We start from the raw sequence: 23,766 nt of genomic DNA on the forward strand, positions 1-23,766 counted from the left end.
GGTCCAAGCAGCACATAAACGAAGGGTGGGGACTCGGCCAGAGGCTAGGAGAAGCAGGACACAGAAGACTCCTGCGACAATTAAGGAATGAGTGCGTGTCTGCAACAAAATGGGACCCGGGGGCAAACGGTGGCCTCCTGGCCCAGAGCCTCAGTGCTCCCTAGTGTGGCATTGGATCCTCCCTCTCTGCTGCCTGTTTGGGTTTCAGCGAAGCCCTTGAGAGTGGACCATAGGCGCCAGCTCACCCTCTTGCTGACAATAGAGGGAACAGGTTGGCCTGGGAGGGCCCGTGTGAGACAAGCTATGTCACTTTATGAGGGGTGGAGAGCTTTGTGGTGCTGGACGCTTCACGCAGGGTCGCCCACAGAATCTGTTTCCTTTGGTGTAGAATCTCCATTCTCTAGTCAATATTTGTCAAGCGCTTTGTCTTGGAATAGCTGTACCAATGAGAAACAATCACCTAATCCATATTTACTTGGCTGAAGTACACAATGGGTCTTTCCGTGGAAATACCTTCCTCTTTGCATCTGACTGAAGCGGCCATTAAACTGAGTCTGTATTTCCTGGCGTCGCTGGCTGCTGGAGGAGAGGAAGAACCCACCCCCAAGGTCTAAGTGGAGAACAAGGAACCATTGTCTGGGGGTCGGGCATCGGCCCTGAGTTACCTGAGAAAGATGGACCCCCGCAGGGAATGAAGATCTGAGCTCGGTTTGTACAAATGCAGGAAGGACCTCAGGGCTGGTGACTGAATTGTTAGCTGTCAGTTCCAGCTCCCTCAGCTTTTACACGCCACTTGGCCAAGACAGGAATATGCCAGTTAGGTGACTGAAGAGAACAAATTACTGGAAATGCCTATGAATCTTTCTACACCTGGGTCTAAAAGGGGAAAGCAAAGGGGGCTTTGGAAAGCTGAACAGGAAAGGACCTGACCAGATACCCAGACCATACCCACAATGGAGGAAGGCAGTGCGGCCTACTGATCAAAGATTTAAGCCGTGGGGTCTATCACTCATGTTGTGTTCAATTCCCAGCTTGCCCTTTCACTAGGAGTGGAACTAGTTAATGTCTCTGGATTCAGTTTTCTCATCTGTAAAATGAGAATTATTACACTTACCTTACAGAAATGTTGCATTCAATACAATAAGGGAATGTGAAAATACCTACGGTGGTACCTGCTGTGTGGACTCACTATAACAAGTGGTGGTGGCATTAAACATAGAGGGGAGAATGGAAGAGCTGTGCCCTGAGTCAAAGAACCTGCTGGATCATAGAGAAGTCAGTGGTTCCTGAGCCTGGGATTAGAAATCGCCATGGACATGTCCTGACTCCAGCCTGGTGGTGGATGTCTCCCTGCCCCATGTCCCCGTGTTGTGGCATCATGCCAGCAGGAGATATACAACGAAAAACAAACCACTGATAGTACCAAGTAGTGGCATTGGCTGGCTTTGCCTATTCTGAGTCTGATCCTTTAAGTCAACCACTCCTGCCCCATTCCATGCATCGATTAGTCCATAAAAAAGAAGCTATAAACACTCGGGGCTGCCCCACTTCCGTCCTGGCAAAGCTTTCACGCAGATCTTATCTCTGCCCAGTTCCATACTCGGCCCTGAGACTCTGATCTTGGCTCTGTTCTGGCCCTTTGAACTTGTACTGGCTCCCAACCACCCGTGGACCTCGGCGTTCCCTATCACACCTTACCTTGGCAGCCTTTTCTACTTCTGGGAGCTGCTCCTGACTTCAGCCACCTGGCCAACACCTTTGCCGGGCTGGTCGCCTTCTTCCCCCATAAGACAGGTGGTCAGGCAAGGTGTGCTAACTGCTGAGTCCCAGGCAGAAAGTATTAGAGGAGTTGGGAGGAAGGGGAAGTTCCTATGGAGCTTTTGAGGAAGAGTGGGGTCTGGTCCTTCCCACTGGAGTAGGTAGGAGTAGGAGAGTCTTGTTGGTTTTATGGCTTAGTGCAGGAACTGGCAAATTCCTGTTACTTGTGTCTGCAAATAAAATGTTGTTGGAAGACAAAGTCAGCCCTTCATGTATTGTCTCTGGCCACTTCCTGTGCGACAACAGCAGAGCTGAGTGGTTGTGATAGAGGCTGACTGCCTACAAAGTCTAAAATATTTACTGGTTGGCCTTTGTTAAAAAACAAAATTCAACTGAGTAAATTTTAAAGATCTTGGCGCTACTCAACAATTCATGAGTCGGGCAGGATCCTATCCAGCAAACAGAAAGGAGCTCCAAGGGACTGTGCAAAAATGACAGACTTTTATAGGCAGAAGGGAGAGGGACAGGTAAGTCATCCCAGCAAAAAGTGAATTGGCTATGGCAAGGCCATTGTCCTAAGGGGAACGGCAGGGATCTAGCAGGCAGATACCCTCACTACTGTTGACAGGCGATTCCTGATTGACTGATTTAAGACTCCATTTCTGGGAGAGGCTGAAACTATCATTAAGTCTCTTTTTGGTGATATGGGCCTTAGCATAAGTGACTCCATCTTGGGCCTGCTGTTTTGTTTTTAACACACTTAACTTTTTTTTTGAGAGCAATCTTATTTATAATAACCAGACCCTGGAAACAATACAAATGTCCACAATAGGTGAATGAATAGTCCAAATCGGGTATATGCATACAATGAAATATTCTTCAGCAATAAAACAGAATCAACTATTGGTACACACAACAACCTGGGTGAATCTCAAAAACATGTTGAGTAAAAGAAGTCGGACACAAACAAATACATATTATATAATGGAGGCATAAAGATAGGCATAATGATGGAAATCTGATGAATAGGAAGAAGGAGAAGAGGGGTTGCTGGTCATTGTTGACTGTCAAGGAGACTGGGGGTGAGGGAAGTGGTCTACCCACTTTTATTTATTTTTATTGAATTTATTGGGGTGACATTGGTGTGCTAGGGTGAGGGACTGAGGCATGGAAGGGTTACAGAATGTGCTAGGGTGAGGGACTGAGGCATGGAAGGGTTACCTATTGTATTAGGGTCCGGGATTGTGACAGAGAAAAATTGCTAGATTGTCTCAGAAAACAATGTATTATGATTCAACCCAGCCAGGTGTGACTCCGTTTACCTCCCCATTCGTACTTGTTAACTTTGTGTGAACCCTACCAGTGCCAGGAAATGCTTTCTAGTGTTGCAGATAAAAGGCTTTGCTGTGCCCTCGGTCGGCACTACAAGCTGCGAGGCTCCCGGGGAAGGGGGGGGGGGGGGACGAGGCTGTAGTCAGCTGGCCAGCTTAATAAAGGCTCCTAAATTTAAATTCTGAGTCGGTGGTCTATCTCGCTGATTGAACCCATAACAATTGGCTAATAAAATTATATAGGTTTTAGGTGTACAATTCTATATTATAACACATCAGCTGTATATGGTTGTGTGTGTTCACCACCCCAAGTCAAGTCTTCTTCTATCACCATTTATCCTCCCTTTACCCTCTTCTACCTCCCCTTACCCCCTTTACCTCTGGTAATTACCATATTGTTTTCTGTGTCTATGAGTTTTTGTTAGATTTTTTTTTTAATCCTAAACCTAACCCTAACCTTTTTCACCCAGCTCCACAACCCCCTCCCTTCTGACAGCTGTACAAAAAAGTTTTGCAGATCCCTGCTTTAGTGCATTAAGCTTTCCCTCAAAAGGGGTGATCAGAGGAACCCAGTTTTGTAAGATTACTTCATCAAAATGCAGCAGTCCAAAATGTTGGGGAAACAGATATAATGCTCCCACCTCCTGGGGCTATTCACAGTGCACTTTGGTGTATTGGAAGCTCTAAAATATCCTATGCAGAAGAAACGGTTTATTGTTTAACCCTCATTTGCCAAACTTCGTTGAGTTTCCAAATCTGCTTTTCCTCAGAATATCTCTTAACAATCCTGAGAAGCTAGCATTCTGTGGAAAGCCTGATAAATGCTAATTAGGTAAAATGATTTTATATTACCTGGTTCTCAGCCCGTCCCTGCCTCTAACGAGCTAAGTGACCTTGGCTCAATTACATATCCCTCAGGGCCTGCTTCCTCATTGGCCGAGTGGGATAATGTTGGCTGCTCTATCTCTCTTACAGATTTTTTTTAAGCAGGTCACTGAGATAGTGTGCATGAGAATGGCCTGGAACAAGACAACTTGGTGTAATTGGTTTTTTGATTAGTTTTGTTTTGATATATTGTTAATCATGGTGATGGTGGAGCAGGCACTAAATTAAGGTTCTGAGTTCCCTTTTCTGGTTCTCCCTCTGCTATTACTAACTGGGTTAACTGAGTGACTTTGAACAAGTCGCTCCCCCCACAGGGCTTCAGTTAGCTCCCGGGAGGCTGAGGGTTTTAGAGAGGTTAATCTCTAAGGACCTATTAGCTTAGAAATGCAATGATTCCCTTTGGTTACATGCATACAACTTCCCTACTTATCCAAAAACAATGGGTCTCTCTCTTTCACAAACCAGGAAGACAGCATCTCCTTGATTTTCTTAAGAAGGTGTCCGGGTTCAGACTCAGCAATGAGGAGGTATTGATAAAGGGTCTCTGATGCCGCTGACAGCTTAGGAAGCAGGGCTAACGCATCTGGGAATGTCTACCTGACAATTCTCATTCGCTATCAGAGTCTTTCTTTCCCTGCTCTTCAATTGCTCAAAGGCTTCTCTGCCCAGACATGAAGCTCAGGCAGCCGGTTAACAGACATGGCAAAATAAAAAAGCAGAGGTAACTCCTGAAAAGACAGTGGGACCAAGGATGGAGCAAAAGTGCCCCCCATAGGCATGAGATGAAGTGGTTATAAAAGCAGAATTTACATAAGTTCCATTTGGCCACTTTCTCTCTTACTCCTTCCCCCGGCCCCCTCAACCATTTTCTAGCCCCATCAACATCCTTGCTATCAAGGGTTTAGAAGCAGTGGAACAAGAGAAGCTTTGTGAAAAGGCGAGAATCTACTGAAAAATGCCCTCCTCCTCCACAAATTTAGGAAAATCCCAGAAAATCTTGACTGGGTCAAACGGTCTACAGCATGAGTATGGGGCCAAATGGGGAGAGATGATTTGAGGACTGGCTGTCCTTTTGGTCTCTATGTAAAAACCACCAGGGCACTCCTGAATGAAGGGACAGTCAGAGCATCTGCATGAGGAGGGTCCCCAGAGGCCACTGAGCCTGTGTCCCTGCAGTCAGCCATTCAGTCACAAATATTTATGGGGGGGGGGTGGGCTACTGGAATGGAAGTTCTCTGGGGGCATCGTGAGATAAAACACAATTACTGCCCTAAAAGAACTTGGAATTTACTTGAGAAAGCAAGGCTAGTATACATGGATATAATTCAATGTATGCAGTAGGCTGAATGCTAACAGATGTCAGAAAAGAGGGCAGCTGGCATGGGCTAGATGTGATGGTTGAAAATTTGTAATTCCTCACACTGATTGAAAACCTCTTACATTTTGAAACCTCCAAGAATGGAAATTTCACATTTTTCCTAGGTGACCTCCACCAGTATTTAATAAATCCTTTCTTGAAGCCTTTTTTGAGTCACACTGTCATCTTTGACTGTGGCCAGTTCATGACCTTTATAGGCCAAGGGTGGTCAGCTTTGCTTCCCCAATAAAGCACCAGCTCCATTCACTTCCTTGTGTACCGGAGGAGGAAGAATGAGAAGGGGTCATGGTGTTTGGTCCTGGTTATCCTTTCATTCCTCAGGGTCCAGGGTCCCTCTCTGGGACCCTCATGGTGGCACAGGCAGGAGAAGAACCCTCTTGGAGTATCTTCCTCTCCACATGGGGCAGCTGATCTGGCTGGAGGCTCAGCTCCAGCAAATGTGTCATCTGAATCAAGGTGACTCCTGGGGCCTTTTCTGTCTCCTGAGCTGCAAAGACAGAGACACTGTGAGGGCAGTGGGCACTGAACTTGATTCCTCAAGAATCCCCCCATCCACCACAAGCTTTCAAGAGTGTCCTGAGCCCTTAGGTTGACACAAATTGGGTCTGAGAATCTTAGTTTCCTCCACTCGTTCCCCCAAATCTCACCCTTTCTTTGCCAAATTTAAACACCTCGAAGTTTAAACTCATTTTAGGGATATTTAAACCTGAGCATGTTGCTGTAAGAGACTTTCAGCTGAGCCATGCCGAGGGTACAAAGGTAGTCTGGTCCCACATCTGAGCCCTGCACTCCTGCTATCTGCTGCTGGGGTTGCTCATATGGTTCATACGCCTACGGTTGGCATAGGTCTTGCCACCTTCAGAAGAGCTTCTCCGTAAGCTCTGGGATGCCACTGAGACATGAGGTGAAAGATGATTTCCCTGTTTGATAAAGAAACCCAGGCCAAAACCCCTGGCAATGGGCAAGGAGACATGATTGGTGGTGTTGCTCTTATATCAATCAGGGGCAAAGCAGATGTACAGTTCTTAGTTCATCCTAGCTTGATGCCTGTGTTGGTGGCCAGAGCTGTTTCATGCCTGAGGCACATAAAATAATCAATAAATTATATATATATATGGCATGATGCATGAACTTCGTGCAAGAGTAGGCCTTCCTTCCCCCCCTCCCAGCCGCTGCCGGCACCTGCTTCCCTCTGGCACCTGGGACCTGGACTTCCCTTGCAGCCCCACTTCATCCGGAAGGTCGTCCTGTCTAATTAGCAGATTGTGCTTTTATTATTATAGATATATGAAACCAAGACCAAGAATGGTTAAATGGCTCAGGCTAGAACTTACCATTTCTACATCTAGAAGTCCTGGCACCAACTTTGACCCAACCCTGTCCTGAGGGTGTCAGATGGGAGCAAGCCCCCTCCTCCCCACCCTTGGGGCTACTTAAACTCAACTCACAAGTCCTCTTTCTCTGCAGCTTCCTTTGCAATAGAACAAGAGCCACAAGCGCAAGCGGGCACAGCACCGTGGAGACAGGAGTCAGCATCCGAGAGATGTTTTTCTCTTCTGGAGAAGCACTGGAGTGCAAGCAGCAGGGGTCCTGGCTTGGTGCTGTTTGGGGACCACTGCCTCCAGCTGGCATGTCTAGGTCCCCTTCAGTGCTTCCTTCGGCAGATGATATCTCTGTGCTGGTGGGCCCCCAGGCCCGCACACCTGCAGCTCCAGTAGTTCCTTCAATGGAGCCCAGGGCTGGTGGCGTTGAAACCAAGCTTGGTTCTTGGCGGGTTTCCCACACCCGTTTTTCTGAGGCCAGTGTTGATGGCCCAGTGGTCTTTATGACGGTCCAGTCTGTAGCCAGGGCTATTCTGACCCTTTCTGCTTCCTCTCTTAGCCTATTGGCCTCAGTGGTTGTCTCTCTCCCCTCCTCTCTGGCCCCAGCTCTGTTTGTTGCTGAGCTCCTGGTGCCCCAATCACGTTCCGCTGTATCGGGCATCCCTCCGACTGCTGAAGCCGGACTCTCCGGAATAGGGATGGTGGCCCAGCTGGAACTCTCTACCTGGCTAACTGTCCCTGCAGCTACCAACCCAGGGGTTCCTGGGGTTTGCATTCCCTTAGCCGAAGCTGTTCTTTTGCTGGTTTCTGGAGTCAGAGCAGCTCTGCCCCATTCTGTCCCCTGCCTTTCTCTAGTCTGGGTGGTTCCTGGGGCCCATCTGTTGGCCGCTGGAGAGGCTGTTCCGAAGGCTCTCCTGAGGCGCTCACTGGCAGCTGACGTTGCTCCGGGGCTGGGACTGGGAGAGCCTGTGTGAAGGGCAGAAGGAAACATGGGAAGGCTCTCTGCGGCCACGGGGTTTGGCAAAGGATGCCAGGCTGCAGGTGTTCGCTACATGCAATGCAACCTCACAAGGTGATACGGTCTTGGGCCAATCTGTTGGATAAAATTAAAATTTGGGAAAACCAGACATATTCTCTAGTCTGTTGCAAATATTGACATTTGATGGTCCTGTCTCCCCTTTTCTGCCCACATAGTCTCTAACCAAGCTGGTGGGGCCTGCGTGCTACTCCGTTTCCCAGAGGCCCACAGCTCAGCACGTACTGTCATCAAATAAGAAAAAAAGAAGTCCAGTCACAGTAGAGCAGCCAGTCTCAGCAGGTGGTTACATCACAAGTGACACCTAATAAATAAAAGAAGTCCATGGGCTTGATACGCCATCTCTCCTGTAGACTGGTGGTCATAGCCTTCCTCAGACTCGGGGTGCCTGGCTCAGGGTCAAGTCTCCAGGGCCCGCCACGCAGGGCACGGACCTGGTAGCGTCAGGTGTCAGCTGAGGGGCTGTCTTAGGAAGAGCCGGGTCCTGATTCTCTGTCTGGCCCGTCCTACCTGCTCTTCGCGTCTGAACAGAGACACCATGGCCGTAAGCAGCCACATTATCCAATTCATTACTTTCTTGGAACTCTCCCTAAATGTACAGGCCACACATTGCAGGGGGGGGAGGGGGGAGATGGCCAACGTGCATCCTGTTGGGCAGTTCTCCCTGGCATCTGCCTTCCTTCTGATGGTGGTTTCCTAGGAGATGAAGCCTTCTTCTCAAAGTCCGTGCCTCGCCCCAGCTTTCCCTCATCACCCCCTCTGGGACCCCTTCCTTCCCTTACACCTGTTTCCTGGCACCCGCTTCGTCAACCTTGACTCACCCATCCCTGTGGAGATGGCCAGGTTCATGCTCAAGAACAGCATGTCGTTCCCGTTTCCGATGCCACAGCGGTAGGACCCCCCATCCTCCGGGGACAGCTGGGTCAGCCTCACCACAAACAGGCCGCGGTGCGGGAAGTCCGCCAGCGCCACGCGGCCCCTGTAGCGCCCGTGCGTGTAGTGGTTGGTGGACACGACGGTGTGGCAGAGCCACGTCAGGGGGCTCAGGCGGCACCAGTACTTCCGCTGGTGCCTGTTGATGGACGTGGGGGTGTAACGACACTGGATGGTGACAGCGCCCCCAGGCTCCCCAGACACCAGCCTCGGGCCCTTCAGCGCGTTGGCAGCTGCAGGCAGAGAGAGCAAAGTCTCAGGAGAGGGAGTGTCATGTCCAATCCAGCTCCACACTCTGCAGGATTAGGGGGCAGGTGAGGAAACGCCTCCTTAAAAGTGAGGCAAGAAGAATCAACATAGAAATGTCAGAACTTAGCCCCCAGGCGAGGAGTCGTCTCAAAATCTGGCATGAAGCTACATCCAAGGCCCCATCTGAGAGACGGGCTCGCAAGAAGCACCTTAGCCATGACTTAGCCCACACTCCTCATGCGCCAGGTGTTCGCACACACACAAGTCCGTGCAGGGCCTGGGCTGCGATGCAGATGTTTAAAAGGCTGCCATCTAAGCATGCGTAAGAGGGCAGAGGGGATATCTGATAGAGGACTGCGGTGTATTTGCATGAAATGTAAAGAGAAATGTTCAATAGTAAGAACAGATCAGCGCGCTTTCTGCTGAAACAGGGGTGGGGGTTGGGCGTGGGGAGGGGACTGAAACACAAGAATTCTGGGCGGCATGGCGGGTCTCTCCCCAGACCAGGGGTTGCAAACGTGTTCACATGGCCACCTTTTGGTAGAAACGGTCACAACCACCTGCCACGGCGAGGCCCAGAGGCTGGTAGTGTGACTACGTCTGCTTTGGCAATAGGCGTAAATCCCAGTCGAACCACCGCATGTGGCCTGTTTACTGAATGCCTTAAATTTGATCGGTGCCAGCAGAAACAACGCTTATTCTTTCTCTTTCTGCCTCTTCATCCTCGCTCTGTGGACTTCTCTGCTCCTTGAGACAATCTCAGGCATGCTTTCGTGCACGGTGGCTTTCAGTCTCACCCGGGTAAGAAAAGCCCAGCCTAGACTGGTTGCATATGTAAAATCATGGAACCGGTCCAGTCCAAAGACTGTTTCCACCTCCACTCTCTGACCCAACTGAAGCTATTCTCTTTCTTTCTCCCAGTTAGGTTTGGGGGCCTGTGTGGAGGAAGGGGACCTTTGGGGGTCTCTTGCTTTGCTCTACCCCCAACTGCTCTTTTAGGCCCCTCTGGGAGTGGATATGGAGGAGAGCAGAGAGAGGGACAGTGGGGGTCTGCTCTGGTGCCCTCTGGACATGCAAATGGCCAGAGCAGCTTCCTTCTCTGCTGCCTCTGTCCAGGCCTCAGGCTGCAGTCCCTTCCTTGTGAGAACTGCCTCTCCTGCTGGCCTCCTGGGACCCCACCACCACCATTCATCATCTGAGCCTGATATGTACCTGGCCAGCCTCACCTCACCTGCTGCCAGCGCCTTTAGGGAAGGGATTCTGCCTTTTATCCATTTGTCCCTAGTGCCTGGCACATGGCAGGCTCTCCATAAATATATATCGACTAAGTAAGTATTTGCATAGATACAATTTTTATTTATCTATCTAGTTTTTTTTTTATAGACTCTAACTCTCTTGTACGGGGCCTTATTGTAGAGTAAGTGGTCACAGAGCCGTGCTAGTTTTTTTTGCACATCCTGGAACCTTGACCTTACAAATGCAGCCGACTTCCAGTCGTTACGTTGAATGGAAGAGAGCAGAGAGTAGGGAACATCAGAACAGCGAATATTCTGGAAGCCATCAAGTCAGGCATGTGCCTTCTTCCTCGCTCCCCCGGGGCCCAGATCTGACCACTCCCTGGGCCCGCTGCATGGCCTTGGATGCCAGGAGAGAAAGCCACGGCGGTGCCCTAACTACCGAGGGAGCACTGACTGCCACCGAGGTGCCCGACAGGAGTCTCCGCAGCCTGGAAGGCTCGGATCTGACTTTGCAAGCTCTGCCTCTGGGCTGTTTGGGACTCACCTTGCAGCAGGCACAGTATGAGGGCCACCTGCATTTTCCATCCTGCCCTCTGGTTGGCGACCTGCAAAAAACACTGTAAATGGAGAGGCCTGAGGAGGAAGCGAAGAGCTGGAGTGAGCAGCAGTGGGCCTGAGTTCAGTACCTTCTCGCTTTGGGGGCTCGGTCTGCTCAGTGTGGGCCGGGATGGACATCTCTAAGAGCAGGACAGGGGCCGCCCTCTCTGAACAAAGCTGGACTCCGTCTTCACACGCCCAAGCACACATGCTTGTCCTGGGCCACTGCCACCAAGGCTACCACTTCCCCGCTCGGCCGTTTCTGTGTTCAGAAGAGGCGGAAGGCCCTCTGTGGCATTCCACCCTCTGCACCCACTTGGCAGTGGGAGCTCTGGGTTTGGGGAGCTCTGGGTGTGGGGAGCTCTGAGCTCGGGGAGCATGGCGCAGGGGGAAAGACCATATGCTGGAGGTTTAACCCTTAGTGGCCCTGTGGGAACTGGACAAGGGAAAGAGAGTGCGCACATGGGGTTGTTACACGACACCAATGAGATTGCGTTGGAAGTGCCAACAGTGTGCCTGGTACAGAGCAGCGACCTCCCCCTCTCCCGTCCCCTTCTCTTTTGTAGAACAGATTCCTCATGGGAAACTTTCTGCTCCGCTGATCGTGTGCCTCTGGTCGGTAACAAGGAATTAAAAATGAACTCTCAGCCCCAGGATTGTCTGCACGAGGGTCCTATTCTGTGTCTTCTCCACAGCTTCTAGAAAGCTCTCCCTGTCCCCCCATTTGCACCCATCTTCCCTGTGGTGTCTCCCACTGGCCTGGGGAGCTCCCTGCAGACAGGGCTGGGCCTCCTCTGTCCACCTCCAGGCTCTGAAGCGGGATCCAGCTCAGTGTGAGCGGCTGCTGTGGACAAGACCACTCTTGATAGACCCCATACTGAGCATGGCAATGGTCTCTTAGTGCCTGCCCATTCAGAAGACAGTGCACATGGTACTTCTTTTGTACCCTCCATGGTTTTCATGGATGCTTTTCGATGAAAAATCTGGTCTTTGAATCTATCTACTGCCTGCAGTTCCGAGGACCTATCGATAACAAATAAGGCAAACTGCCCTGGCTAGTGTGGCTCAGTTGGTTAGAGCATCATCCCACATTCCGATAGGTTTCAGGTTCAGTTTGCGGGTGGAGCACATATGGAAAGCAGCCAATAGATGTTCTCTCTCAGATTGATGATTCTCTCTCTCCCCCCTCTCCCTTTCTCTGGAATCAATGAGCATATCCTTGGGTAAGGATTTTAAAAAAAAAGGCAAACTAAAGAGCCATTGTTTTCTCCTTCCTGCTCTCACATCCCACACCAATGCTAAGAACAGGCTCTGCAAGCCAGCGGTCTGGCCCATGGGCAGGAGCCTCCTGCCCCCCCTGCCCCAACTGAACCTCTGAGCTACACGAGGTCACTGGCCAGTCCAGGACACAGGCTACAGGAGGAGAAAAGGGAATGGAGGAGAGGAGACAGGAAGTAAGTCAGAGAAAATAAGAGCAGTGGGAGAGGAAAGGAAGGGTGGGAGTTGAAAGAAAAAAGAGAGGAGAGAACACGAGAAAAGTAGAACCCTAGGTTTGCCCTATAGCTGCACATTGTCACGGCAGCTTGGCTCTGCCGGCCTATCCAGATAGAGCCCTGAGCGTGGTCGGATTTGAAGCAGTCCAGGGGCTCCTTGTGCCCGTTCTGTGCCCTCCTTCAGCAGCCCCCCTGTCTTGGGCACAGCCTTGGGCCTCCCCTGCCTCCCAGAGCTCCGGCTTCCTGCCCTGGCCTGGAGGCTCCCCCAGGTGTGCCCGCACCTAGTCCATTGTTTGATTAATGTTCTCTGAGCTCAGGCTCATTCCGAGGCTGGCACCAGGCCCCCGGTTTCCCTAAAGAGCTAAGTGCTGACGCTGCACGCATTGGGGCCAATTTCTTCGGGGGCACAGTGGGGCCGCGTCTCTGCCTCAGAGGGGCAATGAGGAAGCACAGCGTAGAGATTAAATGTCCCTGGGCAGTTATCAGCCTTGATTGGAGGCTGCAGGATAACGCAGCGCCATGTCTTGGACCCTGCCAATGACCTCCAGAAAACCTTCCTCCTGGGCAGGGAGCCCCAGCTCAGCAGCGGGCCGCGGGCCTGTGACAGCGCACGGCTTCTCAGGCGATGAGGGATGCTCGGGGCTTCTCTTGTCCCCCGGTCCTGCCGGGAAGAGCATCTAGCTCACCTCCAGCACAGGCTGGTGTATGGCCCCCACATCCTCCCGCCCTCCTGAGAGCCACTTCTCTCCTATCCTCCCAGCCCTGGGGACAGCAGACAAGGAAGGAGGGAGCCAGTGAGGTGTAGATGGAAGCGAACAGAACAGAACCAGGATTAAGGAGGGTCCGCCGGAATGGCCTCAAGCAATGCGCCTTCCATCTCCGCTGCTACAGCGGAAGAGCGCTGATTGCAGGATCTCCAAGTTTCCTTGGCTGTCTAGCACTTGTTGGTTCTACATGATGCAAGGGGCCTCCAGGGAATCAAGGTCTGGTGGGAGGGAGAGTGGGAATGAGCAGAAGAGGAGGGGGGAGGAGGAGAGGCTGAGCCCTGAACTCCAGAGTCTTCCCTGGCCTTCTTGGGGGGGTGCGGGGGGGGAAGGGGGGGGAAGCCCAGCTGCTCTGGGAAAAGCACTTGACAGCCGCCCACTGCAGCTCGGCACCCACATTCCACACTCGGAGACCAGACCCCGACCTCTGGGGAGAAAGCCTCATCTCACCTTTTGTCCTCCAGGCGTGGTGGGGGCCTGTCCATCCATCTCGGTCTAGAAATAAAGTCCACTTGCACTCTCCTCTTTCTCTCTTTGAGATGCCGGTGGTTGGACCTCTTCTAGCTGCTTCTCTTGAGACCTGTAGACTGAGGAGGCAGCACGGGCTGGGAAGTGGCCGGAGGCAGCCCTAAGGATGGAGGTGCAAGCGCAGCTCTGCCCTCACCCCCACCCTCGCCTCAAGTCCCTTCGCCCTGGGCCTCGGGTTTTATCCCATGACGAGGGAGCCGGTCCCGGCCCCTTGGTCTCGCTGTCCCTGATTTCTGTAGAACTTCTCCTGGAGCGGTGACAGTCGTTCCAAAGAAAACACACTGGTCATAGCCGTCCACCACTTGTCACCCCTCCAGTCCCGGGTCCCAGACCTGTCAGGATGCCCCAGCTGAGCCAGCCCATGCAAGTGATGCAACCCCCGGGCAGGAGAGAAAATTCAGGAGAGGAATTCCCCGGCTGACCGGGGGCAGCTGGTGCCTCCGAGCTGACCTGGCCCCTTGGACTCCCCTGCAGAGGCCGTTTGGGTCACTGACTGCAGTCCAGCTGCTCCCTGGCAGTGACTAAGTCATGCCCTGGACAAAGCCCCACACAGGGAGGAGATGACCTCGTGCAAAGAGAACACGAGGCTTGTCTGGCTGGATGACACGCTTGAAAAATCCCCCAATAGTTCCCTTTGGAACGATGTCATGGGTGGGTTTTGTCTCCTACAAGATGTGACCTGCCTGCTCTGCTGGTTTTAAGCTGACCTCTCAGTGGCGGGCACAGCCCAAGCCCTCAGCAGCCAAAGGGTTCCTGGGACGGAGGTGCTGCAGACTGGAGTTAAGGACTCTCACCAGGACCTCGCCGACAATGTGGCGCCCTTGGGCCAACGAAGAAGGACCCTTCTTCCTTAAGAAGGTACATTGCTGAACAATTTGAATAAACACAGTGACAGCGTGTACTTCTATGCATTTCCCCATCCAGGTAGGAAGACAGGTTGGGGTGGGGGGTGGGAGTCCCTGAAAGCAAGGAAAGGAGCAACTGCCCAGGACACCTGGGCTGGGACGAGGTGGTCTCGTGCATGTGTGTGCCCAGGAGCGCGCACAGGTGCCTGTGCTACTGTCCCAGGGCTTGGCTGGGCGCCCCAGGCTGGAGCTCAGCATCTTCACCAACACTCAGCCTCCCGTGGACAGTAGGCCCCAGCTACGCCATGAGCGGCATCCCCTGAGCGAGGCGCGCTTGCTCAGGCGCAGGGCCCGTCAGAGGCTGTCCTAGGACAGAATGACCCTGTGCAGGGGGAGGAAGGCTTAACGCCTGGCGAGGTGCCCCCCTCGCAACTTCTCGGGGAGCCGCCTGGTATTTCGGTTGATCGATCCATGGGTTGATCACTAGACTTTGGAATCAGACTCCCTCCAAGTTAATATCGCAGCAACCCTCCCTTTTTACTGAGAAAGTGATTACAGTCAGATTGTTTACCCTCCTTGAGCCTTGTTTTCCTAATCTGTAAAACAAGAGGTGATAGCACCTACCTCATAAAGTTATTATGGGGAAGAAGTGTGATAGTGAGAAAACATTAGCTGATAAAATGTAACAGTTCAGCTTGCAGCAGCAGGAAGCTGGTGTCTGTCTGGTAATGATCAAACCTTTAAAAAAAAACGTCCTTTTTGCCCTGCCGGCGTGGTTTGGTGGTGTGAGCGTCGACCTATGAACCAAGAAGTAACGGTTCGATTCCTGGTCAGGGCACATGCCCGGGTGGCGGGCTCAATCCCCAGTGAGGGGCGTGCAGAAGGCAGCCCATCAGTGATTCTCTCTCACTATTGATGTGTCTCTCTCTCCCTCTCCCTTCCTCTCTGAAACCAATAAAAAGTATATATTTTTAAAAGTCCTTTTGAAGGCTTTCATCTGTTCAGAAGTCTGCCACTTTCTTACATTTCTTTGTTCTTTTGCCATTTCCTTATTTTGGCATTGAACGATTAAAAAGAAATCAATTGTTGGGGACATGTCTGAATTGATTTTGTATATTAAAATAAGTATCTATCAAATGTGTATTATCCTATAAACAGTGCAGTCATTTTACACCCTTGGGGCTGTCTTTTCTATTTTGCTTACTTTTGGACGCTTTGAAGACTATTTAGTTACTAAAGACACCAAGTACAGTAACGCCAGGTAGTTGTGAAGCACTGGGCCAGTTTCCAGGGTCTTGTCCCCGAGCCTGGACGGCTGAGCCTGGAGCTTTAAGGGCGATAAACTGCACTGGCTTCTTCTCCTGGGGGTACATCCTGCCCAGCACAAAGCCACAGGTGGCCTTTATTTTATTTTATTTAGTTTTATTGTTAATCCTCACCCAAGGATATTTTTTCATTGATTTTTAGAAAGAGTGGAAGGAATGGGGAGAGACACAAAGAAAGAAACATTAATGTGAGAGAGACACATCGATTGGTTGTCTCCCACACATGGCCTGGGGCTCAAGCCTGCAACCAAGGTACATGCTCTTGACTGGAATCGAACCGGGGACCCTTCAGTCCCAGGGTCGAACCTCTGTCCACTGAGTTAAACCAGCCAGGGCCAGGTGGCCTCTTTACAAAGGCTCATGACACTGTGATCTTCTGATTTCAGGTCCCAGACTCCAGGAAACGGCTAAGTAATACTTAGACCAAATGCCAGACTTGGGAAGAGCTTTATCCACTCCCCATCCCAGTTTTAGCAAAGGATTTTACCTGCTAAATGGACACACAAGGGTGAAAATCCGCAAGCAGAAAACTAACCAATGCAAGGAAAGCCCTTTGTGGTATAAAATGACCCATATTGATCCCTTCTCTTTCCAAAATGTTTCCTGGTGAATAAATTAAGAGCAATGTACAGAGACGTATTGTGCATCGATGTGGCTGGCACTCAAGGCTTACATTCTCCTTATACATCATTGCAACGTTTCCTGCTTACTCTGCCCACATATTTGAGCTTTTTTCTATCGGGAGAGATGCCCCCCCCCCCCCATGCCAATTCCTCACCAAAGCTCTGGTCAGAATACCAAATGCAGAAGAAAACACTGTTTAAAGACACTTGGGTTACTACAAGTCCTACAAGCCTTGATCATTTACTTAGAAACTCCTAGAAGAATGTAACTATGACACTTGTCACTCCTCCAAACGATATCAGAAGGAAGTATTTGTACAGCACAAATAATCATTTCAGAGTCGTCGTCCCCCCCATTACCTATGATTTCACTTTTTGAGGTTCAGTTACCTGCAGTCAATTGTGGTCTGAAAAGATTAAGTGGAAAATTCCAGAAATAAACAATTCATACTTTTAAAATATATATATATATAATCTCAGAGAGGAAGGGAGAGGGAGAGAGAGACAGAAACATCAATGATGAAAGAATCATTAATCGGCTGCCTCCTGCACGCCCCCTACTGGGGATCCAGCCCACAACCTGGGCATGTGCCCTGATTCATGAATCGACGCTTAACCACTGAGCCACACCAGCTGGGTCAATTCATACATTTTAAATGTTTTAAATTGCGCATCATTCCGAGGAGTGTGATGAAATCTTGCGCTGTCCTGCTCTATCGCAGGTGGGACGTGAATCCTCCCTGTGTCCAGCGTCTCCACGCCACAGACACTCTCCCAATAGTCACCTAGTATCTGCCATCTTGGTTACTACATGGACTGTCGAGGTAATAATAATAGTCTAACGCTAAGTCCCTTGCCTACATCACTCACCTCACTTTATCTCATCACCTAGGTATTATGTCATCTCACATTATGACAAAACTAGAGGCCCAATGCACGAAATTCGTGCAAGAGTAGGTCTTCGTTCCCCTGGCTGCCGGCACCGGCTTCCCTCTGGCACCCGGGACCCGGGCTTCCCTTGTAGCCCCGGCTTCATCCGGAAGGACTTCTGGCCTAATTAGCATATTACCCTTTTATTATTATAGATGAAGAAGGGTGAGTACAGTACAATAAGAGATTTTGAGAGAGAGACAAGAGAGAGACCCCATTCATATAACTCTTATTCTAGTATATTGTTATAAATGTTCTATTCTATCATTAGTTATTATTGTTAATCTCTTCCTGTGCCTACTTTATAAATTAAGTTTTATCATAAGTATGTATGGGTAGCAAAATACATTATATAGAGAGAGTTTGATACTCTCTGTGGTTTCAGGCATCCACGGGGAGTCTTGGAACGTATTCCCCTGTGGATAACAGAAGACTGCTGTCCAATGGCACTTAGCAGGTTTGACAACCTCCGCCATCATGTGGCTGATAGTAAAGACTGCAATCCGGCATCATTAACACCCCTCCAGACACAACAGGCATGGGGAGGCGGCAGGAGAGCGCTGTGGTTTATGTCCACACACACGGCTGGTTAAAGCACAGGGTACAGAACCCTAGCTCATTTCCTAGAACACAGGGGCATGTTGTCTAAGACCTCAGCTCACACTCATCTCCGCATGTTTTGGGGACAAAATTCAACACAATAACAGGGGGGACAAAAAGAGAAAAGAAAAGAGCTGACAAAGTATCACCTGGAAAACAGTTGTTGGACACACCTGAGCAGCCTGTACCTCCCAACCTCAGAAGCTGCTGGGAGCAGGGTCCTTCCCAGGGTGTCCCCGAAAATGCTTGAAACAAGTCTGATTTTACGAGGTGAGAGAGGCCAGCTTCTCACAGCTGCCAGTACGGTCGTGCCATCTGTCCCATGGCAGGGGACGGACCAGGTGATCCCCCCAAATCCTTGCATTTTAAGGCACCCTCGCGGTGTTAGCTTTATTTGCAGAGCTGTAATGAGTTACCCCAGGGGCCCCTTTCTCTGCTACAGATACTGGAACCGCCCACAAGCTGCGATACTTTTTCAACTGTGAGAAGATGCTGCCACCTTGTGGCAGAAAGATGCCATGGCTCCAGTGACCATGTACCATTACTCAGACTAGGACACTTTTTAAAGTGAAAGGGGGCACTTTTAATCACTGTGGTGGGACAGCAGGTGTAAATAGAAACAATCATAATTGTTCACATTAGGGGAATGCTTTTTTAAAATTTATAAAACAATTTATTTTTTGAACTTTTCCTTCTGCAGAGCCGGCCATTCACCTTCCTGTGTAATCAGGCTACTTCACGGTTCCTTTCTTTCCGCATCCGCATCCGTTCCGTGACTTCGGAGAGCTGCATCCCAGCCGGGAGCTGGTTGTTTTTGCGGAATGTTTCTGGGACGGGACGGCTCCTTTAAATTCACAGTTATGTTTGTGGGTCAGCCTTTTCCTTTCTTGCTCCTCCTTCCTGCTTCCCTATTTTGTTCCAAACTTGAGGACTTGACCAGCAGGGGGTGCCGAGTATGAGTGGCACCGGCTGGCTCTGCTCACAGATCCCTGGCTGCTGGCACTTCCCTGGGTTTTCCTTTTCTGTTCCTCAGCTTACAGACAGCTGCTGGAGCCCGAGCTGCAGTGGGCCAGGCGCGATGTCAGGAGGATTTCCAGGGGCCTCACCAGCCACGGAAGGATGGCCACAGGCCATACATGAGCACACGGCTTTTTACCTGAGCCAGACAGCCCTGGCCGGGCCTCCAGTCCCCTGGCCGGTGCAGGGAGAGGTTTCTCCTTGGCCATGATGCCGTGGCCTCCTCTTCACACACCAGGAGCAACTCCTAGCTCTTCCCACGAGCTCTGAAAGGCTGCATCAGAGCGTGAGCTTGGCTTGGCTTGGTTGGAGCCACTATGTAAAGAACCCCAAGAAGAAAATTAGTCAGCTAGGGTCGAACCTCTGAGACAGAGACGCGTGGTCCAGGAGCACACAGCACACCAAGAGATCCCTCACGGCCTCTTGGAGACACAGGACGCGGCACTGTGCGAACAGCTGGCCATCACACCAGAGCAGGAGCCACGACGGGGAGCCAGAAGTCAAGGCTGAAGACAGCATCCCCCCAACATTCAAATAAATGAGCACATCCAACCCTGAAATGTTTCTGGGGCTTTCCTCTCAGTCACCCCTTCCATCTCCTGCGAGGCATCTCGGAGGACGAACTGTAGGAAACATCTGGCAACAAGCATAGAACTACGCAACCAACTTACCCATTACCCTGAGGTCTGGGAGGTCATCTGTAGCCAAATCTCCAACATATTCCAAAAGGAAGCCGGCCAGCGTTCTATCATTGTTTTGTGTCCGGCTGCGAGATTTGGGTGGTTGTATTTCTGAATTTGCTCCATCACCAAAAGCTGCTCTCCCACTGGTTTTCCTGATAATAAAGATTTCAGTTCCCTATGGGGCTCAGGAGCTGCCAACGAATAGGGCAGCTCGGTTCTGACAGCTCCTCGAGCTTCCTCACCCTCACTGTTGGCCCGCTGCTCTCCTAGGCCTCTGCCTCTCCTCCTCACCGCCTTCCTTAGATTCCAGGTCCCAGGGGCTCTCTGAGCCGCCACTGTCCCCTGAGACCCCCTCGCCCACCCCTTCCTCCTCGTCCTGCCCATCACTGGCTTCCCTGCTTTGCTCTTCCTTGACGTTCATCTTCCCATCTCAGTAAGAAAGCAAACACCTACCATCCCTGTCCAATCCGAAGCCACCGCTTAAGTCATCCGCTGACATATGTTTTGGTTTCTTAATATTTTCATCCTCATCCTTTCCATGAATTTTTCGGAGTCCTTCAGCCTCCAGCCTCTGAGCTGCCTCTGGTCCTGCCCATCCTTTTCCGCTTCCACGGTTCGAGGGCTGTGCCTTCATCTCAGAGCCAAGCTCCCGACCCGTCATGTCATATGCACCAGGCCTGGGGGTCTCCTTTTATCTCCAACTCGGGAGCTCTGGGGGCCGGGAGAGACGGGCTTCTTTCCGGTCTTGGTCCAGCTTCCCCAGAGCATCTGCTCCTTAAACTCGTCTCTCCCTCTTCTCTTGCTTTGGCGTGGCAGTGAGCTCTTCAATCAGTTCTTTGTGTGCTTTTGGTTTCTCCCCACCCCCTTTCAAGGTCTTCTAAGGAAGGAGCTCGCCGCCTCCAGAAAGGGCCACCATCAGCTTGACTCAGTAGGAGAATGATGACATAAAACACAGGACAGTCACTTGAGGGGGACACAGTCAATTACAATAATAACGGTTGTTGCGAGACACGAAGGAACCTTGTACCGTTGTAGCGTGTATGAATCTTACCTGCATACCCAATTGTGCCAAAATAGTAACTTAAATTTTCTATAGCGAGACGTACTTTCTTTCTCAAGCCCCAGGACCCTGCGTGTCCTGCCCCCGGTGTGCGCCAGGGGCTGATCCTGGCAGTCTCAGGCAATTCAGTCTTGTCACGCCCTCCTGCCAGCGCTTGCTCTCCCAAGCGCTGTGCCTGGTAGTTTGCCATGACCTGCTCTCGCTGGCACCCGCCCAGATGCCCACTGACTCCTCCCCTCTTTGGTCCTTGGTCCCTGCAGAACCTGTGTGCCCTCCGACCCTTAATGCAGAAGTTTCTAGTCTGTACGTCTAGTTTATACAGTTGGCCCTTGAACAACACAAGCTTGAAGGGCGAGGGTCCAATTATCCATGGATTTTTTTCTTTCTTTTCATTTTTAAATATATTTTTATTGTTGATAGTATTACAGATAACTCCCATCCCTCCCTCATTCTCCCCTCCTCCCAGCCCCTACCCCTCACACCCCCCCCCAGGTCTTCACTACCCTATTGCCCGTGTCCATGGCTATGCATATAAGTAGGTAAGTTATTTGGTTTATCGCTTCTCGTTCCCCCGACCCCACAACGAGGTATGTCCGTCTGTCCCATGCCTTCCTGCTTCGGATCTTATTTTGTTGGTCAATTCATTTTGTTCATTAGATTCCACAAATAAGTGAGATCATGTGATATTTGTCTTTCTCCGTTTGGCTTGTTTCACTTAGCATTTTCCAGGTCCTTCCAAGCTGTCCCAAAGGGTAAGAGGTCCCTCTTTTGAAATGTTTTCAGTAAGTATATAATCCGTCCTCCGCATCTGTGGGTTTTGTGAATTTGGTATTTTTGATCTGCAGTTGGGAATCCACGGATGCAGTGTAATGGGGTGACCCTCGGAGACGACCACCAGGGACTCAGATCAAGATTTAGGAGCCTTTATTAAGCTGGCCAGCGACTCCAGTTACAGCACCCTGCCGAAGCAGAGGCTGAACTTCAGTGCTGACTACAGGAGTTACAGCATTTTTATTTGCAAAAACCACAAAGTCAGTTACAAAGCCTTGTTTACACAATTTGTTCCCGACACAGTACAGTACCAGTACAGTGACCACCTTCTTATCTATGTGTTCTAGGAACAGAGAGCACAGCGTGACCCACCTGGCCAAAGCGCCAGATATGCAGCCCAGCACATTTTAATGTTTTAGAAGGCCTGTGTGCTAGGAAGGGGCCATGAGACCATATCTCAAGGCCTGGCCTGGTGTCTGGGTGTCAGCACTGACAACTCTGTCTAGGGCATAGTTTACGGCCTCTCTGGAATGGGAGTAGTCTTATTGTCCTTATTATTTAAGACAGCAGCCATACTATCAGGGTTAAAATTTCAAACAGCAGTTTTTATATAAGATGGATACTTCAGCATAGGGCTGACGGCACTGGGCTACACATTTTATAGGAGGGACTTGACAAGCACTTGTGGATTTGGGTATCCATCAGGGTTTCGGAACCAATCCCACACAGACACTGAGCGCCCACTGAAGATTTGGGGGAAGTCGAAAGGTATACGCAGATTTTTGACTACGGGGTCTGCCCTCCTAACCCCTGCGTTGTTCAAGGGTCAACTCATCATCAAATGCCTCCGGGCCGGGAGAGGTTGGTTGGGTCCTCAGGTCTCAGCTGGACCTAGAGCCACTGCTGCTCCATGTGGGGGCCTCAGCCACACCCGTCACTCCTGCAGGCGCTTCTCAGGAAGATGGCCCAGCCTTGCCCAGGAGGCCCTGTGGGGGGGCGGGGGTGGAGGGGGGGCCCTCACAGGCACCCTCCTTCTGCCTCCGCAGCCCTGCCCAGCTCAGCGCACTCGATCACATTTCTGAGGTCAGGAAAACTGGTTCTGGCTGTTTATTTACCTTCCATGTGTTTGTCTTTGGCCTGCGCCTCAGCTTTTGAAATGGAAAGCCCATTGTTTGATGATTTTATTATTTGGTTCTGCTGCACCACAGCCTCAGATATAAGTGACAACAGCACAAACCACAGTAAGCATGCAAACTCATTGGTGTATGTACCCCAAGGCCCACCACCAAACGCTAAGAGAAGCAAACAACCCCAGAACGGCACACGCGACGTCATTATAACCGCGTCCACATTATCTGTGCATTCGTACAGAACCGTAAGGCGACATTAAGCTAGATGATGTGTTGGTGAGGGGAGGATATGGGTGACTTGGGGAAAAACACACACATTTCCTTTATGTTTGCTTTATGTAAATAGCAGCCATGTTGTTTGAGAAAAACATTAGATTATTTTCCCTCTAATAAGACAGATTCTCCCGAGTTCCTGTGCTTCCCACCTGGGCTCCCATCAGTCTCCACCTGGCATCTTCCCAGGGGAGCCTGTGCCCTCACAGCCCACGCGGGCCGGCCTCTGTGCCTTCTCTGTGCCTTCGCTGAGCCCAGTGGTTCCCAAACTTTCGCTGCATCAGGATCACCAGGAGGCCTGGGCCCCACCTCCAGAGTTTCTGATTCCCAAGGTCAGGGGCGGGACCTGGGACTCTGCATTTCTAAAGAGGTCCCAGGTGATGTTGTGGGCTCGGTCCCCAGTAGGAGGCTTGCAGGAGGCAGCCGATCAATGATTCTCTCTCATCATTGATGTTTCTATCTCTCTCTCCCTCTCCCTTCCTCTCTGAAATCAATAAAAAATATATTTAAAAAAGAAAAAGAAAAAAAGAAAGAAAACAAAACAATGCATTGCTTAAGCCTTAGGGGCAGGTGCATATGTGGATAACACAGAGAAAAGCCAGGGCATGATCAGAATGTGGGCTGGGGTCACCTTCGGGGGAGGGGGAGAGAGGGTCAGGGAGGGCCCCAGAGATGTCGGAGGAGCTGCTAACGCTCGCGCGGGGGCAGGTGAGCGGGTGCCTGTGGTATTACTTTAACAGAACACATTATCCTTTAAAATGAGTGTCAATGTTCTCTCCGTCTATCTCCAGTCTATCTATATGTCATCGATCTATGTAGATATACATACTCATCTATGTGTATGTTTCCTAATTTCTGAAAATTAAATCCCTTTTTCCTATCCTTACACTTAGCGTTTACTAGTAGTCTGTGGCCTTTTTTAATGGCTGTAATCAATATCGCTGAGGGTATTCATATTACATATTTTAAAATTTTCCTTCCTGTCTAAATTTCCATT

General features: G+C 50.6%; 1 protein-coding gene and 2 pseudogenes across 1 annotated transcript; 1 reads left to right on the forward strand and 2 right to left on the reverse strand.

Annotated features, from left to right (window-relative positions):
* Positions 1 to 6,298: 6,298 nt before the first annotated feature.
* Positions 6,299 to 6,441, forward strand: LOC111827269 (annotated as a pseudogene).
* Positions 6,442 to 7,463: 1,022 nt separating this feature from the next.
* On the reverse strand, positions 7,464 to 13,473 carry FCAMR (Fc fragment of IgA and IgM receptor). The gene is made up of 4 exons (XM_023758998.1): positions 13,435 to 13,473; positions 10,675 to 10,735; positions 8,532 to 8,876; positions 7,464 to 7,767 (listed from the first exon to the last, which is right to left on the reverse strand). Exons 1-4 carry the CDS (start codon positions 13,471 to 13,473, stop codon positions 7,598 to 7,600), a joined length of 615 nt encoding a protein of 204 aa, XP_023614766.1. The 3' UTR covers positions 7,464 to 7,597.
* Positions 13,474 to 17,364: 3,891 nt separating this feature from the next.
* LOC111827253 lies at positions 17,365 to 20,592 on the reverse strand (annotated as a pseudogene).
* Positions 20,593 to 23,766: the final 3,174 nt, after the last annotated feature.

This window comes from Myotis lucifugus, unplaced genomic scaffold (genome assembly GCF_000147115.1).
Source record: "Myotis lucifugus unplaced genomic scaffold, Myoluc2.0 scaffold_145, whole genome shotgun sequence".
In the NCBI taxonomy this organism is placed as follows: domain Eukaryota; kingdom Metazoa; phylum Chordata; class Mammalia; order Chiroptera; family Vespertilionidae; genus Myotis; species Myotis lucifugus.

Excerpts from the sequence above, each read along its gene's own strand:
- FCAMR (XM_023758998.1), bottom strand. The coding sequence starts at position 13,473 with ATGGATGGACAGGCCCCCACCACGCCTGGAGGACAAAAG. Across the intron at positions 8,877-10,674 it reads CATACTGTGCCTGCTGCAAG|CTGCCAACGCGCTGAAGGGC; the intron begins GTGAGTCCCAAA and ends CTCTGCCTGCAG. Across the intron at positions 7,768-8,531 it reads GGCCATCTCCACAGGGATGG|ATTGGCCCAAGACCGTATCA; the intron begins GTGAGTCAAGGT and ends TTTATCCAACAG.